Here is a 15,065-nt window from a genome sequence, read left to right on the forward strand (position 1 = left end):
TCCCTAAATTAATGAAAGATTTGTTTTGACAAGGAGCAATTTAGCAAAAGCTTGCATAATTCTTTTTTTATTCTATCCACTTGATTAAAGGAAAACTATATCCCCTGAAAGAACCACCAGAGAGTTTATATTATGTTAAGTGACCTATTATAAGAATCTTGCCAAACTGGAATATATATATATAAATAATATCAGTAAATATTGCCCTTTTACATCCTTTCCCTTGAGCCTCCATTTAGTGATGGACTGTGTGCTCCCTCAGAGATCAGCTGACAGGAAATAATGCAGCTCTAAATGTAACAGGAAGTAGTGCGGGAGAAAAAGGCAGAACTCTGTCCATTCATTGGCTGATGGGACCTAACATGTATGTGTGCCTTGGCTTGTTTGTGTGCACCGTGAATCCTATGATTCCAGGAGGTGGCCCTTAACTCTTAAAATGGCATTTTTCTATTTAGGATTACCCAATGGCACATACTACTAAGAACGTATATTCATATGAAAAGGGTTTTTTTAGATGAAGCAGGGTTTTACATATACTGTAAGCATGTTTATGCAATACATTTTTATAGAGACCTACATTGTTTGGGGGTATAGTTTTCCTTTTGTTGGTTGGTTGGTTCTTTTAACAACTAAAGACTTACAGCTTTTGTAAAATCATAGTTAAATGACACAAAAATGAGTATTTGTATCTATCCCTCGCCTGTTAATTTTGATTACTTGTTTAATTCTTTTAATTCATTAGAACCCTCAATAACTAAGATAACCAGAGTGATTGAAGGGGAACCAGATTTTAAACTAATAAGGGAAGGTGAAACCCGAGTTACTAAAGTAATACAAGGAGGTAAACTTATTTCTAATGGTAATTCATAACTGTTTTTTTTTTATTTTAAAGACCAACTAATCTACATGTTTCTTAGCTATATGCAATGCATTGTAAATACTAAGCTATAAAAAGTTGATAAACTGTACATAAAATATATTAAACAAACTCAACATTGACTAGTTGCACTATTTGAAATAAGACTTGGTTTTCCTGCTATCATCATAATAATTATGGAAATGATAAAAAAAGCTTATTGGTCGCCCACCTCCTCATTTTATGTTATTGATTTAACTTTATCAGAACCTACATTAACTAGGATCACTAAATTGATTGAAAGGGAACCAGATTTACATCTGGTAAAGGAAAGTGAAACTCGAGTCATTTGTTCTGGTACTACAATTAGGGGCACATTTACTAATCCACGAAGGTCCGAAAAGCGTCCGAATGCGTTTTTTTCGCAATGATCGGTACTTTGCGACTTTTTCGCGAATTGTCGCGACTTTTTCGAGCTCTCAATACGAAAGTTGCGATAATTCACGAAAGTCGTAATGGCTATGAAAAAGTTGCGACAATTCACGAAAATTATAATGGCAATGAAAAAGTCGCGACAATTCACGAAAGTTATAATGGCAATGAAAAAGTCGCGACAATTCTCCAAAGGCATAATGGCAATGAAAAAGTCGCTACAATTCTCCAAAGGCATAATGGCAATGGAAAAGTCGCGACAATTCACGAAATTTGTTATGGCTATGAAAAAGTCGCGACAATTCACGCAAGTCGTAACGGCAACGAAAAAATCGCAAAAAATACGAAAAAGTCGCAAAATGTTCGTTTTCCAATCCGAATTTTTCTCATTCGGATTCGGATTCGTGGATTAGTAAATCAGCCCCTTAGTGTAATATATTTCCTAAAATATAGTATAACGAACCCATAAAAAGTTACTAAACAATGTACAATATATTATTTTCCTAAATGAAATCTGTTTTGACAAGTAGCACTTTAGAAAATGCTTTCATAATCCTTTTTTATTTTACCCACTGGTTCCTACAACTACTATAATTTTTAAATGTTTGTAAAATCGTTGTTAAATTATAATTAACCTTCAAACAGAGTCTGTGTATATTTCCTTCACCTGTTAATTTGTATTACTTTTTCTTTTTAATATATGTCTTAATTCATCAGAGCCCACAATAACTAAGATTACTAGAGTGATCGAAGGGGAACCTGAATTTAAATTGATAAAAGAAGGTGAAACCCGAGTTACTAAAGTAATACAAGGAGGTAAAACGATTTCTAATAACACTTTGCTAAATCTTTATTTTAAAGACAAACTCCTAAATGTTTTTTAGTTAAATTTAATACATTTCGACACAATACCAAGGTATCAGAACTTTTAAACATTAAAAATGTTTTTCAGTACTGCTAACTACCATCTATATATAGAGCCAGAGATAGAGGGTGAGAGTCAATTTAAGTTTACTTAAAGCTAATGTCCAACGGGGAGATGAATCGCTGGTGAGTTCCAGCAATAAGTCGCTTGTTTTGTCTCTGCTTAGAGAAGAATATAAATCGCCAGTACCTAAACCGACAATACTACTTCAAATCACTTATCGCTCCGAATCGATATGAGACCAGTTTTCAAGCGATTTTACAAAGAAAGCATTGTCATTCATAACTATTAGAATCGCTGAAAGTAAAAGCCACTGAGCAGGACGTCGCTGCAATTTCCAAATTCGCTCCGTTGTTGAAATCTCTAGTAATCGCCAGTTAGGAAAAGATGAGTGACTTGTCACTGGAACACACTTTTTAAAAATCGCAGCAACTAAATCTCCCCATGGGACATTAGCCTAAAGCAGTGGTTCTCAACCTTCCTAATGCCACGACCCTCATGTTGTGGTGACCCCCATCCATAAAAATATTTCTAAGACCATCGGAAATATGTGTTTTCCGATGGTCTAAGGTGACCCCTTGAAAGAGTTGTTCAATCCCCAAAGGGGTCCCGACCCACAGTTTGAGAACTGCTGGCCTAAAGGGTCACTGTATATTTTACTGCAGAATTATGATCAGAAAAAAGGAAGACTTGTGCTGTTTTATGGTATCAGTATAGGTTAAAACTAGCAAAGCAAGGTGATAGTTCCTGATGCAGCTATACAAGTATAGTTCTATTTACTCCATTTCTGACAAGCCATACCCCCAGTGATATCATACCATAGTTCCATGGCTGCAGGGCTAAGCCACATATTTATTTGTAAAGGAACTATAATACTGTACTACAGAAGGATGTAACGATAAGGGTTGTAGGCACACCAGAAGTAAAGGATAAAAGCTTAGACAAGGTTAAAACTGAAAGATGGGTCACCAAACCTTCAGAAAAAGACCAAGCAATATGGAAATAATGAAACTTTGGACTCTTTTCCACTTCACAAACGGCTTTTTAAAAATAGTTATGGGAAGAGCTTTTACATATGTCCTTCACTTCACAGATTTAGCATGCTTGTTCAAATGCCTTTTTCTTTAATTTATTAGAACCCATAATAACTAAGCTCACTAGAGTGGTTGAAGGGGAACCAGATTTTAGACTGATAAAGGAAGGAGAAACTCGTGTGACTAAAGTTATACAAGGAGGTAAAGTAATAAATGCCAATGCTTTCATAATTCTTATTTTAAACTCTCTTAAATATTGTCCATAATATATGATGTAGGAATGTAGCAAGTACCTCTTATGAAGTTATAAAAAGTTTTTAAACAGTGCATAACAAAATTAACCATACAAAATAAACAACTTCAGACTGTATTGAATTTATTTCAATTATTTTAAATTCTATATACACCACAGAAATCTAAATATTAAATTCTATGAATTATTTTACATAATACAGGACTAAACAATTTCTTGCTGGTCATTGATGGTGTTTCCCTGATGTATTCAACATAATGGAGGTCATTTATAAAATTGGTGCAGTGTAGAATTATTTGCACGGTAAACATTTGCCCTGCCCGTGTTTATGTTTATAAATCTGGACAAGATTGGTGCATTTAATGTATAACATAATTGCAAATTTTTATTAGCATTGTCAATATCCTAAAATATAGAAAATCCGCAAATTGCAAATATTTATGCGCACATTCTGTGTCTGAGTTACCCCTCAACTCTGGTGGTGGAAAAAAAATTAGCTAAACTGATTTCACAAATTGCAAATTTATATTCACAAGGTTAAATTCAGCGCTCACGCAGATTGCTGGCTTATTTGCAAACATTTGTGCGCAATGTGCATTTCACTGCATTTTACAAGAAAAGGAAAGACAAATACAGTAATGCAAAATGTAAGCATTTAGGGGAAAACATGCACAAAAAAACCATTTGAGAAAAAAATGATACCCTGCGAGAACTTTATAAATGACCCCGACTGGCACAGCAGCGCTTCTGGAAGCGGGGAGATCCTTGAATAATTAGTCTGCCCCTGAAATTTTGCATTTCACTTTAAATAAGAAGCATTGCTGTGCCAGTGTCAATCAACTTGCTGATCTACTAGGAGGGTGCCGACCCCCCCATACTGGGCACCAAGCGAATAAATTGAAGAGGTGTGGGTGTGCTTGTGATTTCTTTGCATTTTTTTCCTGTATAAACAGAAGGTGAAGTAAGAGAAGAGAGAAAAATTCAAGGTGTATAATGAATGCAATAACTGAAATATTCTGGTATGCAGCTATTTAGTTTCCGAGCAGCTATGGAAAAACGTATACAGTGTGCTTGGTATTTTGCTAAATGTTTATGTACTGTAAAGATCTCTGCTTATTTGTCTTTAAATTATTTGATAACATTACATTGTATAACCTCTCAGGTCCTGAAATAACATACACTCGTATATCTGGTCTTGATCCAGACGCAGATGAAGAAACAATTAAAAAGATGCTTGAGGGAGGTCAGTATTTTTAAAGATAAGTAATGCAGAAAATAAACGTTTCTATATGAATTATTACTTGTTCTTTATTTTACATGAATAAAATGAAAGTGTTCAGGTATATAACTAGTTTAATATCTTGTCTGGCAATTAACTCTTTCAAACTAAGCAGATAATATCTTCAACCATTTCCGGAATGATAAAGTAAACATAACTGATTAAAGAATACAGTTATGGTTCTGTGTTGCAAGGAATTCATAGAAGGAAGACATTTTCCCCTTTCAAGTTGTTCTGCCTTGCTGCTGTTGTATGTTGTTGATTCTGTCATTGGGATTTCATTGTTTGAAGTTTATCAAAAAATGTGTATTTTATTGAAATGCAGGTCTTCTTTTATAGATTGTACTATAAAATGGCAATGGAATCCCATTGTTATGTTTGTAGTGGTTTACAATCTTATTACTTGTATTTTTCTTACTTATAAATTTGTTATATAATAATTAAGTACAGTAAGATGTCTGTAGGTGTCCTATATAATAGAGGAAGACATACTGATAGCAATATTACTTAAAGGGTAAGTAGACCGACCAGATTGACAGTCAGCTTTATCTGTTAAATAAGCATTTTTTTCAGAATTTGTTTAATTTCTATGAAAAAAAAGACATACACTTATGTGAAACGTGTGCGAGAAAAGAACATACACAGATACTGTATAAGTTAAAGTATGCAGAAATTCAATCATGTATATTCCTTCACAGATCAGTGGCTTTTCGTTTCTAATATTGTCATTGTCATGAGACATTTGGATCAAACAATAAAACAAGAAAAAGAGTTGTTTTTTTTCTGTGATGACATGATATTCCTGTGTTTGCTGACTATATATGTAAAATGCAAGCTTTTGAGATTTAAAATTAACTGCACTCCATTAGGCAAAACAAATTGAGCATGTTGGAGGGCCAGTATACTCCTTTGATGCAAACCACATCCTAGTCTGTGTGTGTATATATATTCAGCACCAGCTTTAGAAAATGTAATGGCCTATGTAAATGCATTAACATAAGTCAATGAACATTGTCACATCACCACAGAAAACTTTATTTTTCCCCCTAAACAATGGCCATGGTCAACACCATGCAACTATCTACTACTTAAAATCAATCAGTAAACTTGATATTGATGGAACCCATAAAGAATTTCCAGAATGACAGCAATTTATAAAAAAAATTATAAAAAATTATAAAAAAAGACCATCATGTCTTCATGCTGAGTAAAGGGAGCAAATACACAGTGGCATATTATCAGTATGTATCATTACCGGAGCTGAATCCATCATTTAGAAGACTAGAATGACAGAGGAAGTAGCTACCCTATTGACAGAGGAACATTTACCAAGAGGAATCAGTCTTGGTGACCACTAAATATACATAATATTCAACCCTTTAGTGCCTTTACATATGAGTTTCGAAAGTTAGTTTCAATCTGGGACTATTTACAGATACAAAGTCCCATTGAGAAGGTTCTTCTTTTGGGGACTATGTGGTCAGATCATTAAGAATTTCAAGCTAGATTTTGAGAAAGACCTGAAGGGGTAAATAGCTACTTTCAGAGTGCTTACCCAGACTGATTCAAGTCTGAAACTTTTGAAAAATGGTCCTCCTAGTGAGAGTGAATACTGATTCTGTATTCTGAACTTTTTTTTTAATTTGTAAAATTAGTTCTGAGCACAGAACTCTTTGTCTGTCATTTGTTTTCTTGCATCCATAAACATTTAGTACTGTGTGCACAAGTTGAGGCACTAGTTATAACTTATTGAAAAGTGAATACAAAAACATGTCAATGGAGACTAAAACGCTGATAGCTCAAAGCAAACTTGACTTTTCTAAACCCCTAAAGATCTTTCTTTTTTAATTCCCTAAATTCATTTATGGGAAGGTCATATTTTTTATTTTGAAATGACTGAACACGCTGCTGTTAAACATTTCATAAAATAAAATCTCAAGTACAGAACTTTAAACAGTGTCACTAACTAAAAATTGATGCCATAAACATGTATCCTGTCAGAGATCACCAGGGTCACCAAGTTCACTGAAGGAGATTCACAGATTCTCGAGGATGACGAACTGAAAGCGCTGCTTCAGGGAGGTTAGTGGGATACTAGAACTTTTCTAGAGGATCCTGGTGATGGCATTTAGTGTCATTGATTGTTGAAGACTAAATTAGCCTTTTAATAATGAAATGAAAAGGGCTCTAACTAAGTAACTTTAATATATTTTAAAAAATATCGAGAATATTACTAACATGATCTGAGGGGCAATGGATATTGAAGCTGTTTCTTTAATATGTATGATTGTATATAAAATTGTAATTTTAATTATACTATGTACAATTAATTTCCCCTTTTAACCACTGAAAACATATTAATGAATGTCAGCACAGTTAGTTTACAAATAAAACTCTAAGGGGCACATTTACTAACCCACGAACGGGCCGAATGCGTCCGATTGCGTTTTTTTCGTAATGATCGGTATTTTGCGATTTTTCCGGAAAATTGTCGCAACTTTTTCGTTACTAATACGATTTGTGTGAAAAAACGCGAGTTTTTCGTAGCCATTCCGAAAGTTGCGCAAAATCTGGCTATTTTTCGTAGCGTTAAAACTTGCGCAAAAAGTTGCGATTTTTTCATAGCGTTAAAACTTGCGCGAAACGTCGCACCTTTTAAGTTTTAACGCTACGAAAAAGGCGCAACTTTTCGCGCAAGTTTTAACGCTACGAAAAAATCACCAGATTTTGCGCAACTTTCGGAATGGCTATGAAAAACTCGCGTTTTTTCGCGCAAATCGTATTGGTAACGAAAAAGTCGCGACAATTTCCGAAAAGTCGTAAAGACGCCGAAAAAATCGCAAAAATACGAAAAAGTCGCAAAATGTTCGTTTTCAAATCAGAATTTTTCCAATTCAGTTCAGATTCGTGTCTTAGTAAATGTGCCCCTAAGGGTGAAGACACATGGAGCTACTAGAAGCAGCTACTTGTCATGGCTACTAAACAATACTAGACAATGCCGATCATTCACTAATAACAGTCTCTATGTGTGTTTTAGCAAATGCAATTCTCAGTATTCTCTATGGCAGGGTATTTTCTGGCATTTAGTAGCCATGAGAAAGTAGCTGCTACTAGTAGCTCCATGTGTCTTCACTCTAAAGTAGTCTATGTAAACTTCACATAACTAATAGTGATGGGTGAAATAATTCGGCAGGCATGTATTTGTGGCGAATTTCCGCGTTTCGCCATTGGCAGATTTTTTCACAAAACAGGAGACGAAATTTGCAGCGGAAAAATTTGCTGCTTGACAAACAATTGTCGGTCACGTCAAAAAGTGATGTGCGAGACAAATTATTTTTGACGCTCAACGTTTTTGCCATTTCACGGATCTTTTCAAAGATTCACAAAATTTTCATCAAAGCAAAACGGGACAGATTCACTCATCACTAGTAACTAACTCTGGGTTATATAAAATGTTATATTTCAACAAACAAGGCTAAATGAAATGTATGGCAAGATGTAAATAGACAAAAAAAATAAAAGCTTCATCTTTTGCAAAACAGTATAAAGGAGATGTACTCTGCACTCTGTGCAACAGTAAAAACCTGTGACACTTAACATGGGTTAAATTTTTAAAAATAAGTTGTGACTTTTTAAATTTCCTACACATGATACCATCCCCGGACACTGTAGAGTCAATATCATGAACGGTTAATTGAGTAATTTTTTTCTGTACAAGGGCAGAGAGTTTTGCTTCTCCGAGCCTCTTTAGATCCAAAGGGAGGCATGGTGTTCTAAAGTGCTTTTTTACCACCATTTGGTTTTTCAAGAATTAATATGTTTAAAAAAGAGTTTTCTAGTCTTTGGAACAAAAAATATCTAGAAGTGAAGGAGCACAAAATAGTACATGGCATGTCTCTGTGTTTGTTTCTACTAAGTGTGAAAGAACTGCATGGAGGATACCGTGCGTCACTGATTGTCTTTGCATGAGAGATTCCTTTAAAGGAGAAGGAAAAGTAAAAACTAAGTAAGCTTTATCAGAAAGGTCTATGTAAATACAGCCATACGCACTCACAGAAAAGCTGCACTGAGTTCTCTATCAAAAGAAACACAGGATTTCTTGTCTCCTTTTTTGTAAACATGTTCTTAGGGTATCTGACTTCCTCTCTGAGAAAAATCCTTCATTCCTGTGGCCAGAGCTGCTCTCTCTTCTCTCCCCTTTCCTGCTCCCCCCCCCCCATAAGAATGCTAAGAACTCCCTCCCTTAGGAATGTGTAATCTCAGCTATAGACTGCAAGCAGTAAGCTACAGAGACCAAGCTAAAATGGCAGCTGCAATCTTACACAAACAAGAAAGCTTCTAGGGCTCTTTACTCAGGTATAATAAAGCTTTCTGCAGAATAAATATAGCGTTCTAGGTGGTATTAATGTGGCGAATCTTTGGCAGTAAAATGCCAAAATGCCTTTCCTTCTCCTTTATGCCTGACTGTGTGGGTGGTGGTTTATACTTTATTCTTAAATATCTAACACACTGTATGACAAAATACTTTCAATGATTGTGAGTATTTGGAGATCTGTGGACTATTCTATTTGGTTTGTGACAAAAACAGTATCCAAAGAAAAACAGAAAAGATATTTGTTTTATCATTAAATGTTCAAATATAATATGTAAAATGTAAGATCATTCCTGTAAAACAAACAAATATTAGTATCTGTAATGATACTTCATGGAATGAGATAACTCTTACATTTTGGAAATATGAAATAAGATTTATTTCATATTTTAGAATCTTTTTTTACCTTATTTAAGGAGCATCTTTTCAAAATCATTATTTGTATTCCAGGTACCCATATCTCCAAAGTTACCACAGTACATGAAAAAGAAATTCCTGAAACTGTGCAAATATCAAAGATTGTCAAAGGTTAATCTTATACTTTAGTTACTAACTGCACGTACAAATGTATCGCAAATATCTTTTTGTATAATCACACCCGCTTTATTTAATTATTTTAGAACCTCAGGTTAGAAAAGTACAGACTGGCCGAAGGACACAAGGTATGCCTCATATGTATAACATGTATAGCATCTTGTTACTATGCTAATGTATATACATGGTCTTCTAGCTGGAACTCAATTTCCAGAATTGTCTGCTTGGTATCAAACAAAGATAAGATTAAAAACAAATCTGTCATGTTAATTTAATTGCGTTACCTGTCTTCTAGCTATTCTAGGCCAACAACACGTCTCTGAGTTTTCACAATGGTAATTTCACAAATGTAACAACAAGAATAATTTTTTATTTGGCTAACCAACATTTTGGCAAACAGTGACTCTTTAATCTTTAGTTTAAATATAAATTGCCTTATTGACCCATAATCATTTTTGCAAAGCATTGTTCCTGGGGAAAATCTGTTATGAATTCAGTTTTATCATGTAACAATTTAAGGCTTATTAGTAGATCATTCCGATTCATATTACATGGCAGCGCTGTAACCTGTACAATTAGCATTAAAATGTAATAATCAGGCCTATAGCATCAGCTTATATGACAAGTCTACCTAATTTCCTGCTCAATAATTTGTGACGACCTCTAAGATTAGCTTCTCAACAGCTGCCCAGAGCCCACTGAGCATGTGCAGTGTCACGGACAGTTCTAACAGAATCCAAGATGGGGAGCTCCTGTAACAACTGTAAAGACCTATATCACAACTACTATAGAAATGCTGAAACTTTTGGATAGTGCAGTCAGTTTAGTATTATCGTTACTTTTTATAAATACAACAATGATCGAGTTTAATTCGAATTTATACCATGTCAAGTTTATTCGACTTGTATTGAATATAAAATTTGATATTGCAAATGTATTGGTTAAAAGAACATTTGCAATAGAATCTAACAAATGTATGCAGCAGAAATATTTGCTTGTCAAAGGAGATGGAAAGATACTGTTACAAACAAGGCTCTATATGTATATCCTAACATTCCCAAGCAAACACTTTTTTTGTCCTTCAGACTCCTAAGTACATGTCTGTCATTCATTAAGAAATAATGGGAAAATTCTTGGCTGAACTCAAATAATGTGGGCATGCAATGACCCAGGGCCCCCATTGGCCCTGGGTCATTGCATGCTCGCATTAATTCGAGTTCAGCCAATAATTTTCCCATTATTTCTTAATGAATGACACACATTGTAAAATTAGAGCTTACCACTGTAAATGTTATCCACACACTAATCATTCCTAGAGGTTTTTAGAAGCGTATTGATCAAATGGGGGACTACAGGAAACTGCAGCTTTCTGTAGGTTAAAGAGATTTAATTTCTTATAAATGCCCTTGTTGCAGGTTAGAAGCTCTTTTTTGTCACGATAAACAGTATTACAAATAGACAGTCATTACTAGCTATTTTAATTCTGCTAATTATAAAAATAGATAGGCTTGAAACCTTTAAAAACGGCATCTATAATGAAAGAAATCTCTTTAACCTATGTTAGCTTCCCCACTTTTATAATAAAGCTGCTGCTTTTTAAGAGCTTTTGCAAGGCTAAATGAAATTCCAGTACATATTCACAGAATCCTATTCTCAGCCTGGCAGTATAAAAATTGAACACTGAACAGAGTAGGTCGGTGAGATTTTTTCCAGTTATTCATCAGTTTTCGTTACAGCACAGTATGTACAGCTTTATTTTTGCAAACTCAGAACATCCTCAAGTTCCATAGCTGAGAGCCAAGGGTATATGTGGTTTCCGTGTTAAACACTCTAACATGAGAGCAACTCCTAAGAAAAAATACCAGATAAACTGCATTATGCTGCTTATCCTAGAACTTACCTTAGATGATACACTCAAAGTAATTATGGTGCACAATGCTTATTCCCAAGAAATCTTATTGAATGGATTGCTGGAATAATCCTTGTCAGAATTCTTTTTCAGTCTATTTTTATACATTATTGCATTAAAATCAGTACTTTTCCTTGACTTGTGTGTTTTGGTTTTTTTTTTTAAAAGAAACAATGTATAACGGTTTGGGTAGTATATATGGATATATCATGGGTCTTACATGAAATATCCCATTGTTCATATCTTGTAGACCTAAAAGTAGGTAACTACCGAAAATGAACCTAATTCAAGGTAGCTCATTAAAGTGATTCCGTACAAGCCTAAGGGAACAGCAGACCTAAGGGACTCAAGAGCACAATGACCAAATGTTTTATCTTTAGTCTATCATCAGCAAAGTGTGCACACCTAGTAAGCTTCACCAGTTGGAAAGTATAGTGAACATACAGGGACCATAGGCCAACAGAGATCCTAGGAACAAAGGGGCTGCCGAACAACCACAATTTTAGGTGGTAAAACTGTACCTTCAGGTTCGTGCAGCATCCCTACAACTAACACATTCCTAAGAAGGTCACGTTTAATGGACATTCAATTTTAGTTTATGTCCTAGTTACACATAACTAAAACTGCTTTATTCCTATTACTCAATATATATTTTTTTAAATTTATGTAGTTTTATTAGGCAGGGTTTTTAAGGCAGATCATATAATAATGTGTGTTTAGGCCCCACTGATAATAAATAGGTTAAAGGTATATGATTCAAAAATAACATTAATTTCTCTTTTACCAAAAATATTCTTGTTGTTCAATTGTGTTTTTGTGTGCATTTATTACCTGTATTAAGCTGGGCAACCTAGTTCTGTACGATATTAGGTGAGTGTGTGGCAGATCGATGAGATGACCGATATCGCAAAGAGCATCGAATATCGGTCATCTTGTCGACTGGGCGGAGCCGTTGAAGCATAATCTGCTTCACCCAAGCAAAATCTGCATTTGGGGCTAAATCGTCAGGTGGAGGTAGAATGCCTATTGTTTCTACCTCTATATCTGACAATTCAGCCCTGAACGTCAATGGAGGGAATGAACGACCGTTATTGGTACGTGTATGGCCACCTTTAGACCAACCAAAATTAACTGTCGCTGGTTCCAAGGCAGTGTGACACTTTTGTTACGACATTAGCTACAAATTTACTGTAGAAACTTGTATTTTTCATGTCATCATTATTTTCTTTCAAAATTATTTACAAAGAAAAATAATGTAATCTTTTTTAAAATTTTACAGTGAGAAGGAAAATGAGACGAAGCCATCAACCATCTTAAAGGCTGGATTCCTGAGGAAAATGATAAATGATACATGAGTTCGGAATAGGTGCTACGTGAAAAACAGCAACTAGCATCTTTTATAAGTTGTTTTATATGTGAAAAAAACCGTTCCTCTGCTGTTCAGAAATTATGTCTAAAAAAAACGTTCTGTATAGAGTGCTTGATACAAATTTTAAAGGGCAAAACATATGTACGACCATTAGATAATTTTCCTTAATATATTACATTCAATAGCAAAAGTTGTTCTAAGTGTTCTGTTAAGCTGTAGTGTAGGGGTAGGCAACCTTTGGTTCTTCAGCTCATATAGATTTACATCTTCCATTATCCTCCAGCAGTGATGTTGGAAGTTGTAGCTCAAGAACAGTTGGAGGGCGCAGGACACCCACCAGTGCAGTAGCATTTAGTAATATAAAGACAAAAAAAAATATTTTTGTTATTAGCTCTGGGGACATGCAGTTGTTCAAAAGGCAAAAAAAAATCTTTTGTAGTGCTTGAGCCACAAAGATACAGTAAACAGAAGACTAAAATGTGTGTTAAACTAAGTTACACTCATTGGTGCTTGATACAGGAGCTTTTTTTTTATTTTATTTTTTAGAAAATGTCCTGATTCAATTTCTAAGGGCCTGTTTGTAAATTAAGTAATTTTGTATCTCTGATTTTGTATGCATAAAATGACAGACATTTGCTTTTTAAAATTTTGTTCAGAAATGTTGCAATGCAACTATGTGTGTGAGGGAGGAAATGTTTACTAAAAGTTCCTGTGCCTTTTTCTTTAAAGGTGCCTGGCTTAAAAGTCTATTGGGTGTGCTTGTATACCTCTGTTCCAAAACAAATACTCAATAAAATGTGGTTGAATGATATGATTTGTTTTGTTTTATTTGTCAAAAATATATGCGTTAGTGAATAGTTGTATGGGATCCCTTATCCGGAAACCCGTTATCCAGAAAGCTGCAAATTATGAAAAGCCCGTCTCCAATAGAAATAAAACAGTACCTTGTAATTGATCCGAACTAAGATATAATTAATCCTTATTGGATGCAAAACAATCCTATTGGGTTTATTTAATGTTTTATTATTTTTTTAGTAGACTTAAGGTATGAAGATCCAAATTATGGAAAGACCCCTTATCCGGAATACCCTTGGTCCCGAGCATTCTGGATAACGGGTCCTATACCTGTACCATGATTTGGCATTAATGCAGTATGGATTGATCATTAATGCATTCATGGAAATTTATAAAAAAAAAGATCTAAACACTCTATTGCTTTCAAAATATAAATTGTCTTTTACATAAATACATTAAAAACAGATGTTGATTATGCCTCATGGAGTACCAATGTCCATATCTACATCTCAGTTCATCATCAATAACAATCAGATAATAAGGCCTAGCAACGTGTATAACATGCATGTTATTGTTGAAGTTTAGTCTGTTTTGCAATATTAATGGGAAATGTAACAATATATACTCCTTGGTAAAATAATATTTTTTTTAAACCAGTTGAAACCATTCAATACAGAGGAAGGTACTATTTTCAAGCAATTATGCATTCCAACTGGTTAGGATACCAAAGTCCATGATGATACAAAGATGTCAATCTATATGAGTTTATTTTTGGTCATATTGCAACTTGCAGGCAACAAAATCACCATCACTATAACTGGTGATAACCCCTTTTGCCTCCCCAAATGGAGTTTATTAAGAGTCTTCTTATCTAGATGGCTCTAACAATAGACTAACAATAGAAGGACCTGAGATAGTAACAAGGATTAAAGGAACAGTAACACCAAAAAGATTACAATATAATGTAATGCTGCCCTGCACTGGTGAAAGTTTTGTGTTTTCCTCAGAAAGACTACTATAGTTTATATAAACAAAGCTGCTGTGTAGCAATGGGGGCAGCCATTTAACCCTTTAAGTGCCAAGGGACGTAGATTCTACGTCCCAGGTACCAAGGGACCAAAGTGCCATGGGACGTAGAATCTACGTCCAATGGCACTGTCGGGTTTACAAGCGCTGCGCTCGCTTTTAAAGCAGCGCAGCGCTTGTAAACCCCTCAGATCCCCCTAGGCAACGAGCAGAGCAGCACATACATACCGATCCGGGTCCCCCAGCCGCACCGATCGCGTCGCCAGCCAATGACAGCAGTG

At 34.9% G+C, this 15,065-nt stretch overlaps 1 protein-coding gene across 1 annotated transcript in view; it reads left to right on the top strand.

Moving 5' to 3' along the window:
- Positions 1 to 13,774, top strand: part of postn (periostin, osteoblast specific factor) — a gene marked incomplete at its 5' end in the record, with an annotated part of 58,755 nt that extends 44,981 nt beyond the window's left edge. Inside the window, 3 exon segments of the mRNA NM_001112905.1 lie at positions 4,663 to 4,743; positions 9,772 to 9,813; positions 12,874 to 13,774. Of these exon segments, the coding sequence (NP_001106376.1) occupies positions 4,663 to 4,743; positions 9,772 to 9,813; positions 12,874 to 12,911 (161 nt within the window). The 3' untranslated portion in view covers positions 12,912 to 13,774.
- Between the last annotated feature and the right edge of the window lie 1,291 nt (positions 13,775 to 15,065).

The sequence above is a fragment of the Xenopus tropicalis genome, chromosome 2 (assembly GCF_000004195.4).
Source record: "Xenopus tropicalis strain Nigerian chromosome 2, UCB_Xtro_10.0, whole genome shotgun sequence".
Lineage (NCBI taxonomy): Eukaryota > Metazoa > Chordata > Amphibia > Anura > Pipidae > Xenopus > Xenopus tropicalis.